The sequence below is a fragment of the Rhinoraja longicauda genome, chromosome 7 (genome assembly GCF_053455715.1).
Source record: "Rhinoraja longicauda isolate Sanriku21f chromosome 7, sRhiLon1.1, whole genome shotgun sequence".
Lineage (NCBI taxonomy): Eukaryota > Metazoa > Chordata > Chondrichthyes > Rajiformes > Arhynchobatidae > Rhinoraja > Rhinoraja longicauda.
The window spans coordinates 70699241-70720681 of NC_135959.1; the positions used below are offsets into that span (position 1 = coordinate 70699241).

The 21441-nt window shown below is 43.8% G+C and overlaps 1 protein-coding gene across 1 annotated transcript in view; it reads right to left on the reverse strand.

The window, feature by feature from the left end:
• Window positions 1-640: 640 nt before the first annotated feature.
• The window catches only part of LOC144595596 (T-cell surface protein tactile), a 56841-nt gene continuing 36040 nt past the window's right edge, over window positions 641-21441 (reverse strand). Inside the window, exons 6-10 of the mRNA XM_078403162.1 lie at window positions 18326-18388; window positions 14451-14513; window positions 7239-7619; window positions 2898-3009; window positions 641-752 (exon numbers count right to left, since the gene is read on the reverse strand). Of these exons, the coding sequence (XP_078259288.1) occupies window positions 668-752; window positions 2898-3009; window positions 7239-7619; window positions 14451-14513; window positions 18326-18388 (704 nt within the window). The 3' untranslated portion in view covers window positions 641-667. The remainder of the gene's footprint in view (window positions 753-2897; window positions 3010-7238; window positions 7620-14450; window positions 14514-18325; window positions 18389-21441) is intronic.

Below are 21441 nucleotides of genomic sequence, written 5' to 3' on the forward strand. Positions count from 1 at the left end.
TATCTGACAGATCATTTTCAGTGACTTCCCTATCACAGATATTAGGCTTACTGGTCCTTGTTCCCAGGTTTTACTTTTCAGCCTTTCTTGCATAGAGGGACAGCATTAGAGTGGGACTCCAGTCTTCTGGTAGCTCTCCTGTGTCTAATGATGATTCAAATATTCAGCCAGGGCTCCTGCTATTCCTTCTCTGGCTTTCCACAGTTCCCTTGGATATACGTATCTGATCAGGCCAGGAATTTACCTTCATCCTTCTTGGGACATCTCCATTGTCTGCATGTTGGATCCACACATAGATGACCAATTTGGTTTCTCAGGGGCCCTATTCTCTCTCTAGTTACCCTTCCACCCTTAAGATACATAAATTCTCTTTGGATTCATCTTAACCTTATCTGCCAGAGCTATCTTATGCCCCCTATTTGCCCTCCTGATTTCCCTCTTCAGTAAGCTCCTGAGTCCCCTAAACTCTTCTAGGGAATAGCATTATTAAGCATTAAATAGCATTATTAAGGACATTCAAATGTGTATAGGCATGATGTACAATAATTAGCAGTGGAAAAAGAGCTGGGAAATATCCTGAGACAATTGGACAGCATAGATTCGATAGGCTAAATAGTCTCCTTCTGAAGTTCTGTACTTCCTCTATTTGTACAACTTCACATCCTCTTCAGTTGACTTCATTCTGTGGTTCCACCTGAATTGCTGTGTATTTTATTGGTGGAGGAGGTGGTTTAAAAGGTGGAGGCGCATTTCTGTGATGAAAAGATAGTTAAATAGGTTATTTACATTAGTTTAATCACATCATTCTGTCGTGCGTACTGATGCAATGGACAAAGCAATATTATCATTTAACCAGTAGAACTGATCAAATCTCCACAGTTCTGCCACATCTAGTCATGAGAACGTATAGAGCCACAGCATTGAAACCAGTTCTTTGGTCATCATGTCCCTGGTGTACCTATCCAAGCTGTTTTTCCAATGTTATCCAACCAATTTATGCTTGTTTTGGGGGCTAGTCCCCTTCAGTTTTTTCTTCATCATATAAAAGGCATGCTCAATTGGGTTCAGATCGGGTGATTGACTTGGCCACTCAAGAATTGACCATTTTTTAGCTTTGAAAAACTCCTTTGTTGCTTTAGCAGTATGTTTGGGGTTATTTTCTTGCTGTAGAATGAACCGCCGCCCAATAAGTTTTGAGGCATTTGTTTGAACGAGCAGATAGGATGTGTCTATACACTTCAGAATTCATTATGTTACTACCATCAGCAGTTGGATCATCAATGAAGATAAGTGAGCCAGTACCTTCAGCAGCCATACATGCCCAGGCTATAACACCCCCACCACCGTGTTTCACAGATGAGGTGGTATGCTTTGGATCGGGCAATTCCTTCTCTCCTCCATACTTTGCTCTTGTCATCACTCTGATATGTTAAGCTTCAGGAGGTGGAGGGAAGGAGGAAGGGGGGAGGAGGGAAGAGGGGAGGGGGAGGAAGGAGGTGGAGGGGAGGGGGAGGGGGAGGGGAGGGGGAGGAGGGAGGTGGTGGTGGAGGTGAGGAGGAAGGGGGGAGGAGGGAAGAGGGGAGTGGGAGGGGGGAGGGGGAGGGGGAAGGGGGAGGTGGAGGATGGAGGGGGAGGGGGAGGAGGAGGGGGAGGTGGAGGAGGGAGGTGGAGGGGGGAGGGGGGAGTTGGAGGAGGGAGAGGAGAGGGTGCTGCACCAATGCAGGAGAGGTTTGGGCCCAACGGGTCCACTTGGTCTAGTGTCTTATTAAAATTCAATGGCCCTGATCACCTACCCGACCATCCACTAGGGGTCACCCTCCCTCCTATTTGATGCTGCTCGGGATGGTCGGTGTGGTCTAATACTATCATGCTGCAGGAATGAATTCTACAATTGTTTGCTGGTGATGTGGCGAAGATGATAAATAGCCTGCTACAGAAGGGAGTTCTATACCCCCTCGTCTCTAACAAGAATTCTTCAATTTGGTCAGTGAGTAAAACAGACTGCTCACCGAGGTTAGCAAAGAAAAGGGCCCCTTAGTCTCTCTCACCTGTGTTACTTGTGTTTGCCTCACTGTTGCTTCTAGTAACATATTCCCATGTCCCTGTTCAGGTCTCTGTCCTGGTGGTTGCATTTGGAGGGAGCTACATTCCCTAGCTTACCACCTCCTAGCAATAGTATGGCAATCAGAACTGCACACAACATTCATACATTCCTACATTCATAGGTTCCAGGAGCATAATTAGGCCATGTAATCGCTTAGCACTGCGGCAGTTCCAGTTTAAAGGAAATTGAAATGACCTACAATCATCGTAAGGTCATAAGGACATAAGTGACGGGAGCAGAATTAGGTCTTTCAGCCCATAAGGTCTGCTCGACCATTCAATCATGGCTGATCTATCGAAGATAGACACAAAAAGCTTGGAGTAACTCAACGGGACAGGCAGCATCTCTGGAAAGAAGGAATGGGTGATGTTTCGGGTCGAGACCCATCCTTTCTCTCCAGAAATGCTGCCTCCAGCTTTTTGTGTCTATCTTCGGTTTAAACCAGCAGCATTTCCTTCCTACGCATGGCTGATCGATCTCTCCCTTCTAACACCATTCTCCTCCCATTATTTTGCAGCATTGCAAAATTTCCCATGAATTCCTTGCCTTGGTAGCCAAACAGATAAAACAGCATCTTCACTTTTATTTTCTGCTCTTTATTTGCCATTTTCAAATTAGGCACAACATTTCCTCCTTCTTTTGGTTCTACTCAACTGGCAAGTAGAATATTTTAGTATTCTTTTGCATTTATTTCAGATTTAGAACATCAGTATTTGAATCCTCTGCCACCGGTTTGTAAACACTGACTAAATGTTAAATAGAATATAAGTGAGACTGACAAAATAATACTTACAGTTTCTTCCTGACCTGCCAGCACCTGATGAGGCAAGATAATACAGCAGTACAGAACACCAAGATTAGGATCACAGATACAACGGTTGCTAATGAAACAGAATCTTCAGCACCTGCAAATCCACAGAAGCAAAATGATAAATAAGGTTCCAGGCATGCGTTAGTTTTTACAGTGCACAATCCTAAATAAATGTTCATCATCATTAGCATAGGTTGAAAATTGTTGCAAGCTCTGTTCACATTTGAAAATTATGCTTTAATATCAAATCAAACTTCAGGTTACAAAAGTGGAAAATCAGGTGGCGTAGCGGTAGAGCTACTACCTTTAGATTAGGATTTGGTCTCCTAATCTGAGGAAAGACATTCTTGCCATAGAGGGAGTACAGAGGTTCACCAGATTGATTCCTGGGATGGCAGGACTATCATATGAAGAAAGATTGGATAGACTCGGCTGGTACTCGCTGGAATTTAGAAGATTGAGGGGGGATCTTATAGAAACGTACAAAAAATTTAAGGGGTTGGACAGGCTAGATGCAGGAAGATTGTTCCCGATGTTGGGGAAGTCCAGAACAAGGGGTCACAGTTTAAGGATAAGGGGAAAGTCTTTTAGGACCGAGATGAGAAAGTCTTTTTTCACACAGAGAGTGGCGAATCTGTGGAATTCTCTGCCACAGAGGGGAGTTGAGGCCAGTTCATTGGATATATTTAAGAGGGAGTTAGATGTGGCCCTTGTGGCTAAAGGGATCAGGGGGTATGGAGAGAAGGCAGATACGGGATACTGAGTTGGATGATCAGCCATGATCATATTGAATGGCGGTGCAGGCTCGAAGGGCCGAATGGCCTACTCCTGCACCTATTTTCTATGTTTCTATGTTTCTACCTTACAGCGCCAGAGACCCAGGTTCGATCCTGACTCTGGGTGCTGTCTGTACGGAGTTTGTACGTTCTCCCCGTGACCCGCGTGGGATTTCTCCAGTTTCCTTCCACACTCCAAGCACGCACAGGTTTGTAGGTTAATTGGCTTGGTGTACGTAAATGTAAAATTGTCCCCGGTGTGTGTAGGTGTTAGGTGGAGGTGTGTTAGTGTGTGGGGATCGCAGGTCGGTGCGGACTCAGTAGCTGAAGGCCCTGCACCTGTGAAAAAAAAGATGTGTCTTATGGAAATGTGTATTTCTAGTAAATAAGAAATGGGTGTCTGGAACACGCAGCCAGGGGTAGTGGTGAAGGCAGGTACAATAGTGCAGTTTAAAAGCCTGTTAGACATTTTCACATGAATATGCAAGGAATGGTGGAATCTGGATCATGTGCGGGCAAAAGAGAATAATTTTTCTTGGCCTTATGTTCATCACAGACATTGTGGGCTGAAGGGCCTTTTCCTGTGCTGTACTTTTCTATGTTCTATATTCTATGTTCTATGCCCTCTCATTCTTAATTCCCCTACCTTGGCAACAAATTCTTTGCATTTGTGCAGGATTGAGTCCCACACGTTTCACCGTAAGATAGACACAAAAAGCTGGAGTAACTCAGCGGGACTGGCAGCATCTCTGGAGAAAAGAAATAGGTGACGTTTTGGGTCAAGACCCTTCTTCAGATTCCATGGGCTACATTCAGAAAACACATTTTAGCTTAGTTTAGTTTAGTTTAGAGATACAGCGCGGAAACAGGCCCTTTCTGCTCCACGCCTACCAGCGATTCCTTCACATTAACGCTATCCCCACTGGGAACAATTTCTTTTACATTTACCAAGCCAATTAACCTACAAACCTGTACGTCTTTGGAGTGTGGGAGGAAACCAAAGATCTCGGAAGAAACCCACGCAGGTCATGGGGAGAACGTATAAACTCCACACAGACAGCACCCGTAGTCGGGATCGAACCCGGGTCTCCGGCGTTGGATTTGCTGTAAGGCAGCAACTCTACCGCTGCACCACCGTGCTGCTCTGGGATCCGTGAGATAAATTCCCAAGGTGAGGATCCAAGTCCTTGTATGGCATCAGTACTAATTGCTGTGAAACTATGCCACCATTTGTGCTCATTAATATATTTTTAAAAACAGTTTAATATTTTTTCACCGATAATATCATTTTTATATCAAACCGAAAGAGAAATGAAGTCACGCCCAGTTGAGTGCCTTGATAGGAAAGATGACATTTGCTTTTGGGAGAAACAGATCATAGAGAATGGGCAACATTTTTTTCATTTTGTTGAAATTTTCATTGAATTTTTATAGTGAAGAAAATCAGTCTGTAAATGCATTTCAGTCTGCAAATGTGGCTATGCAGTGTAACAAACCATCTTCTGGAGGATAGACACAAAAAGCTGGAGTAACTCAGTGGGTCACACAGCATCTCCGGAGAAAAGGAATAGGTGACTTTTCAGGTCGAGACCCTTCTTCAGACAGAGAGTCAGGGAAAGGCTAGCCTGCCTAACCTCTCCCTATAGCCTAACCTTCTGGTCCTGTCAACATCCTCATAAATCCCTGCACTCTTTCCAGCTTAACAATACTAGGGGACCGAAGATCTAGTGGGAGGGAGGAACTGAAGAGGATCCACATTAGTCAGGAAATGGTGTTAGGTAAACTGGTGGGACTGAAGACAGATAAATTCGAAGGGCCTGATAGTCTGCATCAAGGAAGTGGCCCTAGAAATCATGGATGCATTGGTGATCATTTTGCAATGTTCTCTTGACTCTGGATCAGTTCCTGTGGACTGGAGGGTAGCCACTGTAGCTCCACCTCTTAAGAAACGAGGGAGAGAGAAAACAGGGAATTAGAGTCCAGTTAGCCTTACATCGGTAGTGGGGAAGATGCTGGAGTCGTTTATTAAAGATTTTATAGCAGCGTATTTCGAAAGCAGTGACAGGATCGGTGAAAGTCAGCATGGATTTATGAAGGGGAAATCATGCTTGACTAATCTTTTGGAATTTTTTGAGGATGTAACAAGTAGAATGGATAAGGGAGACCCAGTGGATGTGGTGTATCTGGACTTTCAAAAAGCCTTTGACAAGGTCCCACGCAAGAGATTAGTGGGCAAAATTAGAGCACATGGTATTGGGGGTAGGGTATTGACAGGGATAGAGCACTGGTTGGCGGACAGGAAACAAAGAGTAGGAATTAACGGGTCCTTTTCAGAATGGCAGCCAGTGACTAGTGGGGTGCCGCAAGGCTCGGTGCTGGGACCCCAGTTATTTACAATATATATTAACAATTTAGAAGAGGGAATTAAATGTAACATCTCTAAATTTGCAGATGACACAAAGCTGGATGGCAGTGTGAGCTGTGAGGAGGATGCTATGAGGCTGCAGGGTGACTTGGATAGGTTGGGTGGGTGGGCAGAAGCATGGCAGATGCAGTATAATGTGGATAAATGTGAGGTTATCCACTTTGATGGTAAGAACAGGAAGGCAGATTATTATCTGAATTGTGTCAGATTACGAGAAAGGGAGGTGCAATGAGACCTGGGTGTGCTTATACATCAGTCACTGAAAGTAAGCATGCAGATACTGCAGGCAGTGAAGAAAGCTAATGGCATGTTGGCCTTCATTGCGAGAAGATCTGAGTTTTGAAACAAGGTCCTACTGCAAGGTCCTGTCCTGGAGTATTGTGCGCATTTTTGGTCTCCTAACTTGAGGAAGGACAATATTTCTATTGAGGGAGTACAGCGTAGGTTCACCAGGTTAATTCCCGGGATGGCGGGACTGTCATATGATATAAAAATGGGTTGACTGGACTTGTATTCGCTGGAATTTAGAAGGATGAGAGTGAATCTTATAAAAACATGTAAAATTCTTAAGGGATTGGGCAAGGTAGATGCAGGAAAAATGTTCCTGATGTTGGGGGAGTCCAGAACCAGGGGTCACAGGTTAAGAATAAGGGGTAGGCCATTTAGAACTGAGATGAGAAAAACATTTTCACCCAGAGATTGGTGAATCTGTGGAATTCTCTGCCATAGAAGGCAGTGGAGGCCAATTCACTGGATGTTTTCAAGAGAGAGTTAGATTTAGCTCTTAGGGCTAAGGGAATCAAGGGATTTGGGGGAAAGACGGAACGGGGTACTGATTTTGGATGATCAGCCATGATCATATTGAATGGCGGTGCTGGCTCGAAGGGCCGAATGGCCTCCTCCTGCACCTATTGTCTATTGTCTATTGTCTATTGAAACAGGAAAAGTGGTGCAGAGAATCATGTGAGCAAATCTTGTAAGCAAATCCACGTGAGGTGTGTCTTTTACAGGTGAAACAAAAACTCCACATTGCACTAAAAAATCAAAAATCCCAATTTTACTGAGTGTTGTCGAGCAAAGTCATATGAAGTTAAAATCACGAAATTATAAAGGAATATTTACCTTTAGCATCTCTGGTTATTTCAATAGTAATTGTTCTGTTCCAGCTCATCGTTGTGACTAACGTGGTTACATTCATTGGCATTTCAGTACTTTTCACAGAGACTTGAGACGATCCAAAGCTAATAAATGGCCGAAGAGTGATCGTCTGCCCCTCCATGGTCAAAGGTTCGTTGGTAAATGATGTTTCAGGAATGCTTGACGATGCAATGTTGACAGAAGGGCCAGAGGTAGTGGAAGACTGAGACACTTGAGGGGTGGCATTCAATCCAGCACTGGTGAATGATATAAAGCTTGTCGACTCTGTTGTCAGAGTGGATGAACCAGTAGCTAATGGTAGCCCAGTACTTGTCGTCAATTCTGTACTTGAATTAGACTCAGTGCCTAGAAAGAAATTGCTTATTAATATTAATAAGCAAGCTATTAGCATTTGATTAACGCATAATAAATCAAGAAAACATTGTGAGATGTTAATTGATTCAAAAAAGTAAAGAAAGTGAAGCACCGAATAAGGGTTTGAAGGTGGAAAGGCAACCTGCAGCATCAATGGGACAGGGATGGAGGGTAATACCAAATGAATGGTACATGCTGAGTGCCTGCAGTAACTCCATGGGCAAGTAACTCCTTACAACAATACAGAAGGGGATCGTTCTGGACATCAGACGCAAGGCGGCTCCAGGCAGAGAATTCCCTTCAACCACATTGCCTTTCTTACAATTTACCTGTGGCCCTGCAACTTATCCTTTCTCAAATGCCCATCAACTCCCAACTGTTTTTACATTTGCAATGTCAATTCACTAAACATAGAAACATAGAAACATAGAAAATAGGTGCCATTCAGCCCATCGAGCCAGTACCGCCGTTCAATATGATCATGGCTGATCGTCCAAAATCAGTACCCTGTTCCTGCCTTCTCCCCATATCCTTTGATTCCGTTAAACAATAGACAAAAGACAATAGACAATAGGTGCAGGAGGAGGCCATTCGGCCCTTCGAGCCATTCGGCCCTTCGATCATTCTCAATCAGTACCCCGTTTCTGCCTTCTCCTCATACCCCCTGACTCCGCCATCCTTAAGAGCTCTATCTAGCTCTCTCTTGAATGCATTCAGAAAATTGACCTCCACTGCCTTCTGAGGCAGAGAATTCCGCAGTTAGCCTTAAAAGCAATATTTAACTCTCCCTTGAATGCATCAGTAAGGGTGACATGGTGGCCCAGTGATAGAGCTACTGCCTTACAGTGCCAGAGACCTGGGTTCGATCCTGACTATGGGTGCTGTCTGTATAGAGTTTGTGTGTTCTCCCCGTGACCTGCATGGATTTTCTCCGAGATCTTAGCTTTCCTCCCACATTCCAAAAACGTACACGATTTGTAGGTTAATTGGCTTGGTATAAATGTGGAAATGTAAAATATTCCCTAGTGTGTGTAGGATAGTGTTGATGCGTGGGGATCTCTGGTCGGTGCGGACTCGGTGGGCCAGAGCGCCTGTTTCTGCGCTGTATCTCTGAACTAGACTAAACTAAGTATATCCCTGGGGTGCAGGAGAAAGCCAAAGAACTTGACAAAAGTACGTAGGTTGTGTTGGGAACATGCTTAAATTGATTGGAGTAGCTGGGATGTGGGCAAAGAAGCAACCAGAAATGGGATGGTTTCAAAAGTGTGATCAGAAGAGTTTAGGGCTTACATGTTTTTTAAAAAAGATACAGCGCAGAAACAGGCCCTTCAGCCCACCGGGCCGTGCCGCCCAGCGATCCCTGCAAACTAACACTCTCCTACACCCACTAGGGACAATTTTTACATTTGCACAGCCAATTAACAGACATACCTATACGTCTTTGGAGTGTGGGAGGAAACCGAAGATCTCGGAGAAAACCCACGCAGGTCACGGGGAGAACGTACAAACTCCGTACAGACGGCGCCCGTAGTCAGGATCGAACCTGAGTCTCCGGCGCTGCATTCGCTGTAAGGCAGCAACTCTACCGCTGCGCCACCGTGCCGCCCTTCTTTTGGAGTGAAGGACAAGGCAGGTGGGAATAAGGAAGCTTGGATGATGGGAACAATTAAGGCTCTGGTTAGGATAAAGGAGGCATGGGGCAGGTATATTTAACTGGGGTCGTGTATTCCTGGGGGAGTTTCAAAGGTTGACGAGCATTCTGAAGAAGGAAATGGGGAGAGCAAAAAGGGAGCAGGAGATAGCTCTAGTAGATAATATTAAGGTAACTGGAGAGACAATAGGAAACCAAAGCAGTCATCTCTGTGTTCAGCCACAGAAGATGGACAATGATTTCAATGTGTATTTTTCGTCTGTTTTTACTGTGGAAAAAGACATGAAGACTGGGGAACTTGGGACAGTTAATGGAAACGTCTTGAGGACAGTCTGTATTACAGTTGATGAAGTGCTGAGCATCTTAACGTGTATGAAAAAAAGTGCAGATGCTGGTTTAAATCGAAGATAGATACAAAATTCTGGAGGAACTCAGCGGGTCAGGCAGCATCTTGGGAGAGAAGGAACAGGTGACATTTCGGGTCAAGAAGAAAGGTCTCGACCCGAAACGTCACCCATTCCTTCTCTCCCGAGATCCTGCCTGACCCGCTGAGTTACTCCAGTGTTTTGTATCTACCTTAACGTGTATGAAGGTAGATAAATCTTCTCAGGTCTGATTTGATACATCCAAGGACACTGTTGAAGCTAGAGAAGATATTGCAGGGGGGCCTGCTGAGATATATGAATTATCATTAGACATAAAAAGCTTAGGAACTATAGACCAGTCAGCCTAACAGCTGTGGTAGGCAAGTTACTTGAAGAGTGTTCTAAGAGATAAATTGTTTAGGCATTTGGAAGACAGGAGGTAATTAGGGATGGTTTTGTACGTGGGAGTTGTGTCTTACGGATCTGATTGAGTTTTTTGCAGAGGTAACCATAAAGGTTGATATGGGCAAAGCCATAGATATTGTCTACATGGGCCTCAGCAAGTCATTTGGCATGGTTCCACATCATTGGCTGCTCTGGAAGGTTAGAGCGGTGCTTCTTAAACTATTTCAGTGTCATTCACCCTTCATTCACCCATCTAGTTTCATTCACCCCAAATTAACATCATTCACCCTTGGGTGAACCATTCACCAGTTTAAGAAGCACTGGGTTGGATGACCTGGGATTCAAGAGCAAGTCGACTGGTTAGTGCATTGGCTTCATGGAAGGAAGTAGAGGGTGAGAATGGAGGGTTCTTTTTCAGACAGGAAGCCTGCATTTTGGAAAGTCAAACCAAGACAGGACCTTCACTGAATGGTAGGGCCATGGGTAGTGTTACAGAGCAGAGGGATCTAAGAGTGCTGGTACATAGTTCTTTGAAAGTGACATCACAGGTGGCTAAGGCGGTCAAGAAGACCTTTGGTACATTGGTCTTCGTCAATCAGGGTATTGAGTAGTGAAATCGGTCTGTTATGTTACAGTTGTACGAGACGTTGCTGAGGATGTATTTGGAGTATTGTAATAGTTTTAGTCATCCTGCTATAAGAAGAGTGTTGTTAAGATGAAAAGAGTGTAGATAAGATTCACGAGAATATTGCCAGGACTTGAGCTAGAGGGAGAAGGAGAGTAGAGGCAGGGGAGGACTTTATTCCTTGGAGCGCAGGAGGATGAGGGGTGTATGGAGGTGTATAATATCATGAGGGGATTAGGTAGAGTTAATGCACAGTCTTTTACCCAGGGTAGGGGAATCAACAACCAGAGGACATTGGTTTAAGGTGAGAGAGGTCTGGGCTAAAAGCCATTTTCACCAACAATCTACCTGCGACCTAAATCCTTCTGCTCTACAATAATCACCAAGGCCCTACCATTCACAGTTAAAGTTCTGACCTTGTTTAACTTCCTAAAATGTAACATTTACTGGAATTAAACTCCACTAGCCATTTCCCACCCCACTTGTGCAGCTGATCAAGATCTTGCTGCAATTCTTGATAACCATCCTTACTGTCAAGATACCACTTATTTTAGTGTCATTTGCAAACATTAATCATAATTTGTGCATTCTGATCCAAATTTACAGATCTAGATGACCAACAGCAAAGAGCCTAGCAACAATCCCTGGGGATACCACTAGTCACAGGCCTCCAGTCCGAAAAGCAACTGCTACCTTCTGCTTCCTACCATGAAACCAGTTTTCTATCTAGTTAGCTAGCTCTCCCAAGATCCCAGATGACCAAATCTTTGAAATCAGCCTACCATGCAGAACCTAGGGCGACATGGTGGGGCAGTGGTAAAGTTGCTGCCTTGCAGCACCTGAGACTCGGGTTTGAACCTGACTATGGGTGCTTCTCTGTACGGAGTTTGTACGTTCTCCAGTGACCTGTGTGGGTTTTCTCCGAGATCTTCGGTTTCCTCCCACACTTCAAAGACGTACAGGTTTGTAGGTTAATTGGCTTGGTATAAATGTAAATTGTCCCTCGTGGGTGTAGGATAGTGTTAGTGTGCGGGGATCGCTGGTCAGCATGGACTCAGTGGGCAGAAGGGCCTGTTTGCGCGCCGTATCTCTAAAAGAAAACCTTAACAAAGGTCTTAATACGTCCTTAAGTTTCCTGACCAGAGCCTCAATTTCTCGTGCCTTTTGGGGTTCCGTCATGCTACCTGCCTTGCCCTTCACTCTAACAGGAACACACGTACCTTGAACTTTCACTAACGCGCCATTAAAAGCATTCCCCTTTCTGAATATCTCTTTGCTGACAAACAACCTACTCTAAAAAACTTTTGCAAGCTCTTGTTTAATACCATCATTGTTGGCCTTCCTCCAATAGAGAACTTTAACTTGTGGATCAGGCCTATCCTTATCCATAACCATTTAAAATCGAAGAGAACTGGAGTCACTGATCACAAAACTCTCACCCACTGACATTTCCATCACTGGTTTCACAAATTCCTTAAGAGTAAATCAAGCATTGATCTCTATATATCGCCTGAGGAGACATTCCTGAACATACTCGACAAATTCAACCCCATCTAAGCCCTTGGAATTATGGCAGTCCCCGTCTCTCTTTGCAACGTTAAAACTTTGACCATAAAAAACCTCTGAATGTTGCAGAAATTAAAAACCGCAACTTCTGGAATCCGAAGCAAAACACAAAGTGCTGTAGTAACAGTGGGTCAAGACATGGATAACATATGGACGGGCAACGTTTCAAGTTGTGACCCTCTTTCTCCATGTCCTCCAGAGATGTTGCCTGACCTGTTGAGTAACTCCAGCATTTGGCATTTTAGAAACATAGAAACATAGAAACATAGAAAATAGGTGCAGGAGTAGGCCATTCGGCCCTTCGAGCCTGCACCGCCATTCAATATGATCATGGCTGATCATTCAGCTCAGTAGCCTGTACCTGCCTTCTCTCCATACCCCCTGATCCCTTTAGCAAAAAGGGCCACATCTAACTCCCTCTTAAATATAGCCAATGAACTGGCCTCAACTACCTTCTGTGGCAGAGAATTCCACAGACTCACCACTCTCTGTGTGAAGAAATGTTTTCTCATCTCGGTCCTAAAAGACTTCCCCCTTATCCTTAAGCTGTGACCCCTGGTTCTGGACTCCCCCAACATCGGGAACAATCTTCCCGCATCTAGCCTCTCCAACCCCTTAAGAATTTTATATGTTTCTATAAGATCCCCCCTCAGTCTTCTAAATTCCAGCGAGTACAAGCCCAGTCTATCTAGTCTTTCCTCATATGTAAGTCCCGCCATCCCAGGGATCAATCTGGTGAACCTTCTCTGTACTCCCTCTAAGGCAAGAACGTCTTTCCTCAGGTTAGGAGACCAAAACTGCACACGGTACTCCAGGTGCGGTCTCACCAAGGCCCTGTACAACTGCAGCAGAACCTCCCTGCTCCTAAACTCAAATCCTCTTGCTATGAATGCCAACATACCATTCGCTTTCTTCACTGCCTGCTGCACCTGCATGCTTGCTTTCAATGACTGGTGCACCATGACACCCAGGTCACGTTGCATCTCCCCTTCTCCCAATCGGTCACCATTCAGGTAATACTCTGCTTTCCTGTTCTTGCCGCCAAAGTGGATAACCTCACATTTATCCACATTATATTGCACCTGCCATGCATTTGCCCACTCGCCTAATCTATCCAAGTCACTCTGCAGCCTCCTAGCATCCTCCTCGCAGCTAACACTGCCACCCAGCTTCGTGTCATCCGCAAACTTAGAGTAATGTGCCTATTAGTCTTGCAGGAGTCTGCAATCTCCCAACATATTTGTTCATCTAATTCCTGTCGACCTTTTGGGGACCACAAATATAATTCCAACAAGATGATCATCCCCTTTTATACTTCTCGGCTCCATTTAGATAGCTGGAGTAACTCAACAAGTCAGGCAGCATCTCTGGAGGACATGGAGAGGAAGGGTCCTAACCTATCCATGTCTATAAGATATGCTGCTGAACCTCTGAGCTACTCCAGAACTTTGTGTCTTGCTTAGGATTTTAATTTCTGCAAGACTCACTGGATGATTCTTCAGTAATGTCATCTCAGACTACTGCCTTTCTCATTAATCAGTGAAGCAACCTGTATTCACCTGTCCTATCTTCATTTTCCTACCATTACTAGCATTTGGCACAGGGAGTAATCCAAAGTTTACTACCTTTGAGTTTCTACTTTTTAACCTTTAGTTACTTTAGTCCCTATATTTACTTTGTAGAACTTCATTCCTTTTCCTACCTTTGTTACTTGTGCCAATGGGCACAATGACTTCTGGCAGCTCCCCTTTCCCCTAGAGAATATTCTGCAGCCACTCTGAGACATCCTGAAGCCTGGCACCAGAGAGTCCCTTTGATGCCACAGAAATCCTTCCATTCATTTCTTCTTTTATTACTCCCATTGTAAATCATATTCTCTTGCTTACCAGTTGGAAATGGAAGGGGAACCACAAAATAACTCCCCCGACATTTTAATATCTCTGTGTAGAAAGGAACTGCAGGTGCTTGCTTACACCGAAGATAGACACAAAATGCTGGAGTAACTCAGCGGGCCAGGCAGCATCTCTGGAAAGAAGGAATGCCTGATGTTTCGGGACGAGACCCTTCCATCTCTTCTCTTGAAATGCTCTGAAAGCACCGCTGGAATACTGAATCATTATCATTTATCTTGGCAAATACATAGAACTGTGAAATATTTTACTTTTTCGAGGAAAGAAACATAAGGATAACAACAGAGAATGTGCCCCTACCTTTCCGAACTGTTGTGGGCTGAGAATTGAATGTGTTCAGCTTTGTAAATGCTGTGAATAGATCTAACCAAAACAAAAACAAAAATCTAAATTAGTGAATTAAAGCAGTATTAATTAAAAGGTGCCAAGTAAAAGTAGTTGCGATAATTGTATTCTATTCTTAGCTCATGAGCTTAGTTCAGCTGCATTTTTATTTCATACATCAATTACAAAATGCTTATTTAATCTCAGTTAATCTCAGTTTAGTTTATTGTCATGTGTACCGAGGTACAGTCAACAGTTTTTGTTGCGTGCTAACCCGACAGCAGAAAGACAAAACATGATTACAATCGAGCCATTTAGTGTATAGATAGAGATTTAAGAATGGGGAGCGATGGTAATATGTGACTGCAGATCAGCTTCTGTGGCGGGCACATTAATAGATGCCTGGGTTGGACGCCATCTTGGAAGCAGCAAAACCATTTAGAAGTTCAGATTCCCTCGGACTAAAACATAGCTGGGTCAGAATACCTGGCGTAAAGAGTAATCATTTTCATGTGACTAGGTATCTGGGATTTCAATGTACTGGAAGAAAGCATTATCAATAAAACAGTCTGAGACAGTCTGGGATAAGTGTGAGGTTATCCACTTTGGTGGTAAGAATAGGAAGGCAGAGTATTATCTGAATGGTGTCAAGTTAGGAACAGGGGACGTACAACAAGATCTGGGTGTCCTAGTGCATCAGTCACTGAAAGGATGCATGCAGGTACAGCAGGCAGTGAAGAAAGCCAATGGAATGTTGGCCTTCATAACAAGAGGAGTTGAGTATCGGAGCAAAGAGGTCCTTCTGCAGTTGTACAGGGCCCTAGTGAGACCGCATCTGGAGTACTGTGTGCAGTTTTGGTCTCCAAATTTGAGGAAGGATATTCTTGCTATTGAGGGCTTGCAGCGTAGGTTTACTAGGTTAATTCCGGGAATGGCGGGACTGATATGTTGAAAGACTGGAGCGACTAGGATTGTATACACTGGAATTTAGAAGGATGAGAGGAGATCTTATCGAAATGTATAAGATTATTAAGGGGTTGGACACGTTAGAGGCAGGAAACATGTTCCCAATGTTGGGGGAGTCCAGAACAAGGGGCCACAGTTTAAGAATAAGGGGTAGGCCATTTAGAACTGAGATGAGGAAAAACATTTTCAGTCAGAGAGTTGTGAATCTGTGGAATTCTCTGCCTCAGAAGGTGGTGGAGGCCAATTCTCTGAATGCATTCAAGAGAGAGCTAGATAGAGCTCTTAAGGATAGCGGAGTCAGGGTGTATGGGGAGAAGGCAGGAACGGGGTACTGATTGAGAATGATCAGCCGTGATCACATTGAATGGCAGTGCTGGCTCGAAGGGCCGAATGGCCTCCTCTTGCACCTATTGTCTATTGTCTATTGACATAGTACAGCACAGCACAGGAATAGGCAGTTCGGCCCACAATGTCTGTGCCTAACATGATGCCAAGTTAAATTGATCTCCTCAGCCTGCACTTTATCCATGTCCCTCTATTCTCTGCATATATACACATGGATAATGTGCTCATAAAAACGCCTCTTAAAGGCCACTGTCCACAAGGCGATTAAATATTAATAAATAAGTGTTTAATTGCAGACAAAATATTTATTTTTACATAGTATAGTTTATTTTTATCTTTCAACACAGCAGATTGAAATTTAAAACTAGATTGATGCAGCAGAGAAAGAGTTGGGGACAGGTGCCATAGAACATTTGGAACAAGGACTGTTCGAAGTTACCAACAAAAAGCAAGTATTGCTGGGGCCCATACGAGTGCCGGTGGTTAAAGGTTTAACTTGAAGAAAGTGGGAGATGTTAAAGACAAGTTGTTGAGGGTGAGGACAAGTCCTGATAGGTGAAGGAGAATGTTAGTAGAGGGAAACTGATTGAGTCACAAAGTCATAGAGTCGTAAAGTGTGGAAACAGAACCTACAGCCCAACCTGCCAATGCCGACCAACAAACCCCATCTACATGAGTCCCACCTGCCTGTGCTTGGCCCATGTCCCTCTAAACCTATCCTATCCATATCTCTGTCCAAATATCCCTTAAACATTATGATAGTGCCTGCTTCACCGACCTCCTCCGGCAGCTCGTTCCATATACCCACCACCCTTTGTGTAAAAACGTTACCGCTCACGTTCCTATTAATAATAATAATAATTATTATTATATATATTCCTTTATTTGTCCCACACCGGGGAAATTTGCAGTGTTGTAGCAGTAACGTGGATAGCAAGAGACATTCATTATAAATAAAAATAAAGATAAGGATAAATTGTCATCATTTACTGTGTTATTCCTTTACTGTTACTGTTGACTCGTCTGCTGGGAGTAGCGCTGGTTGTGCTGTCTCACAGCAGCGGGAAGGAAGGACCTCCGATATCTCTCTTTCACACACTTGGGGTGAAGGAGTCTGTCACTGAAGGAGCTACTCAGTGCAATGACAGTGTCCTGCATGAAATCTTTCCCCCCTTCACCTTAAACATAGTTCTGCTTCTTGATTCCCCTAACAGATGGCCTTTCTGTTCAAGGAACAATCATGGAGACACTTCTGATGGGGAATGGAGATTTAAGGGAACTGGATGGCCTGACCTGAGATGTCATCTACCCATGTCCTCCAGAGATACTGCCTGACCTGTTGCGTAACTCCAGCATTTGGCGTTTTGCCTATTAGCCTTGCAGCTGTCCGCAATCTCCCAGCATATTTGTCCATCTAATTTCTGTTGACTATTTGAAAAACTAGAATACAATTCCATCAAGATGATCATCCCCTTTTCACTTCTGAGCTCCACTTACTGGATGACCCTTCATTAATGTCATCTCAGACTACTGACTTTCTCCAATATCAAGTAGACACAAAATGCTGGAGTAACTCAGCGGGTCAGGCAGCACCTCTGGAGAGAAGGAGTGGGTGACTTTTCGGGTCGAGACCCTTCTTCAGACTGATGTCAGGGGAGGGGGCGGGACAACGATAGTCGGAGACAGGAAGACTGGTAGGAGAACTGGGAAGGGGGAGGGGATAGAGAGGGGATAGAGAGTCCTTCTCCAATATCAGTTTCAGTTTATTTATTGTCATGTGTACGGTGAAAAGCTTTTGTTGCATGCTATCCAGAGAGCAGAGAGACAATATATGATTACAATCAACCCATTCACAGTGCATAGATAGTCAGTGAAGCAACCTGTGTTCACCTGCCCTATTTTCATTTTCCTACCATCACTAGCATTTGGCACAGGGAGTAATCCAGAGTTTACTACCTTTGAGTTCCTACTTTTTAACTGTTAGTGGGGCTCCCTATATTTACTTTGTAGAACTTCATTCCTTTTCCTACCTTTGTTATTTGTGCCAATGTGCACAATGACTTCTGGCAGCTCCCCTTTCCCCTAGAGAATATTCTGCAGCCACTCTGAGACATCCTGAAGCCTGGCACCAGAGAGTCCCTTTGATGCCACATAAATCCTTCCATTCATTTCTTCTTTTATTACTCCCATTGTAAATCATATTCTCTTGCTTACCAGTTGGAAATGGAAGGGGAACCACAAAATAACTCCCCCGACATTTTAATATCTCTGCGTAGGAAGAAACTGCAGGTGTTTGCTGACACCGAAGATAGACACAAAATGCTGGAGTAACTCAGCGGGCCAGGCAGCATCTCAGGAGAGAAGGAATGCCTGACGTTTCGGGTCGAGACCCTTCCATCTCTTCTCTTGAAATGCTCTGAAAGCCATCACTGGGAATACTGAATCATTATCATTTATCTTGGCAAATACATAGAACTGTGAAATATTTTACTTTTTCGAGGAAAGAAACATAAGGATAACAACAGAGAATGTGCCCCTACCTTTCCGAACTGTTGTGGGCTGAGAATTGAATGTGTTCAGCTTTGTAAATGCTGGGGATAGATCTAATCAAAACAAAAAAATCTAAATTAGTGGATTAAAGCAGTATTAATTAAAAGGTGCCAAGTAAAAATAGTTGCTATAATTGTATTCTATTCTTAGCTCATGATCTTAGTTCAGCTACTTTTTTACTTCGTACATCAATTACAAAATGCTTATTTCATCTCAGTTAATCTCAGTTTAGTTTATTGTCACGTGTACCGAGGTACAGTCAACAGTTTTTGTGGCGTGCTAACCCGACAGCAGAAAGACAAAACATGATTACAGTTGATCCATTTACAGTGCATAGATAGAGATTTAAGAATGTGGAGCGATGGTAATATGTGATTGTAGATCTGCTTCTGTGGCGAGCTCACTAATAGTTGCCCGGGTTGGACGCCATCTTGGGAGCAGCAAAACTGTTCAAGAAGTGCAGATTCCTCGAACTAAAACATGGCTGGGTCAGAATACCTGGCGTAGAGAGTGATCATTTTCCTGGGTATCTGGGATTTCAATATACCAGCAGAAGGCATTATCAATAAGACAGTCTGGTATATAGCACAGCACAGTATAGCACGAATAGGCCGTTTGGCGCACAATGTCAATAGACAATAGACAATAGACAATAGGTGCAGGAGTAGGCCATTCAATGTGATCATGTCTGTGCCTAACATGATGCCAACTTAAATTGATAAAAGGACTGGACAAGCTAGATGGAGGAAAAATGTTCCCAATGTTGGGGGAGTCCGGAATCAGGGGCCACAGTCTTAGAATATAGGGGAGGCCATTTAAAACTGAAGTGAGAAGGAACTTTTTCACTCAAAGTTGTGAATTTGTGGAATTCTCTGCCACAGAGGGCAGTGGAGGACAAATCACTGGATGAATTTAAGAGAGAGTTAGATAGAGCTCTGAGGGCTAGTGGAATCGAGATATGGGGAGACGTTGGGCACAGGTTACTAATTGGGGATGATCAGCCATGATCACAATGAATGGCGGTGCTGGCTCGAAGGGCCGAATAGCCTCCTCCTGCACCTATTTTCTATGTTTCTATGTTTCCTCTGCCTACACTTTATCCATGTCTCTCTATTCTGTGCATATATACACATGGATAATGTGCTTATAAAAAAATCTCTTAAATGCCACTGTCCATGAGGTGATTAAATATTTATAAAAATGTGTTTAATTGTAGACAAAATATTTATTTTTACGTAGTGTAGTTTATTTTTATCTTTCAACACAGCAGATTGAAATTTTAAACTAGATTGATGCAGCAGAGAAAGAGTTGGGGATAGGTGCCATAGAACATTTGGAACAAGGACTGTTCGAAGATACCAACAAAAAGCAAGCATAGCTGGGGCCCATACGAGTGCCGGTGGTTAAATGTTTAACTTGAAGAAAGTGGGAGATGTTAAAGACAAGTTGTTGAGGATGAGGACAAGTCCTGACAGACGAAGGAGAATATTAGTAGAGGGAAACTGATCGAGTCACAAAGTCATAGAGTCGTAAAGTGTGGAAACAGAACCTACAGCCCAACTTGCCCATGCCAACCAACATACCCCATCTACATGAGTCCCACCTGCCTGTGCTTGGCCCATGTCCCTCTAAACCTATCCTATCCATGTTCAAATATCCCTTAAACATTATGATAGTGCCTGATTCAACTATCTCCTCTGGCAGCTCGTTCCATATACCCACCACACTTTGTGTAAAAAAGGTACCGCTCATGTTCCTATTAAATATTTCGCCCCCCACCTTAAACCTATGTCCTCTGCTTCTCGATCCCCTAATCGATTGCCTCTCTGTTCAAGGAAAAATCATGGAGACCTTCTGATGGGGAATGGAGATTTAAGGGAACTGGAGGGCCTTCCCCGAGATGTCATCTATCCATGTCCTCCAGAGATGCTGCCTGACCCATTGGGTTACACCAGCTCATTGGGTTTTTCTTGTAAACTGGCATCTGCAGTTCCTTGTTTCTCCAATTAGAATTTGCAGTTTGGTTATAAATTAATTTGTATGTTATTAGATAGACAATGCTGGATAGGATAGGATGAGTGGGATATGGACCAAACACTGGCAGGTAGGACTAGTGTAGATGGGGCATGTTGGTTGGCATGAGTAGGTTGGACCAAAGGGTCTGTTTCCATGCTGTATGACTCTATGACTCTACTTAGCCAAGCACATTTTAAATGTAAAATAGACACAAAATGGTGGAATAACTCAGCGGGACAGACAGCATCTCTGGAGAGAAGGAGTGGGTGACATTTCGGATCGAGACCAAATATGATGAGGGCTTCCACATGCACCACCTATTTAGAGTGTGTGTTCTATCTGCTTATGGATTGTAGAGACTCTGAAATTTGGGTTGATGGAGAACACGTTCAAAATGAGTAAGTACAATCTGTGCCGCACCATTTATTGTTAGAAAATTAGAAAAGCATTGCTTACACGCATTTGTTTCAATGATCACAACCTGTGCAACGTTGGAAATGAACAATTACCGATGACCAGAGGAGCAACTACAGTACTCTGAAGATAAAAAAAGATGAGGATGACATTTTAGAGATCCAGATTTGATGACCTCAGTTGCTGTCCATGTGGAGTTTCACATTGTGGGGTTCCTCCTTCTGCAGTTGTAAAGGGCCCGAGTGAGACCGCACCTGGAGTACTGTGTGCAGTTTTGGTCTCCAAATTTGAGGAAGGATATTCTTGCTATTGAGGACGTGCAGCATAGGTTTACTAGGTTAATTCCCGGAATGGCGGGACTGTCATATGGTGAAAGACTGGAGCGGCTAGGCTTGTATACACTGGAATTTAGAAGGATAAGAGGAGATCTTATCGAAAAGTATAGGATTATTAAGGGGTTGGACACGTTAGAGGCAGGAAACATGTTCCCAATGTTGGAGGAGTCCAGAACAAGGGGCCACAGTTTAAGAATAAGGGGTAGGCCATTTAGAACGGAGATGAAGAAAAACATTTTCAGTCAGAGAGTTGTGAATCTGTGGAATTCTCTGCCTCAGAAGGCAGTGAAGGCGGGAACGGGGTACTGATTGAGAATGATCAGCCATGATCACATTGAATG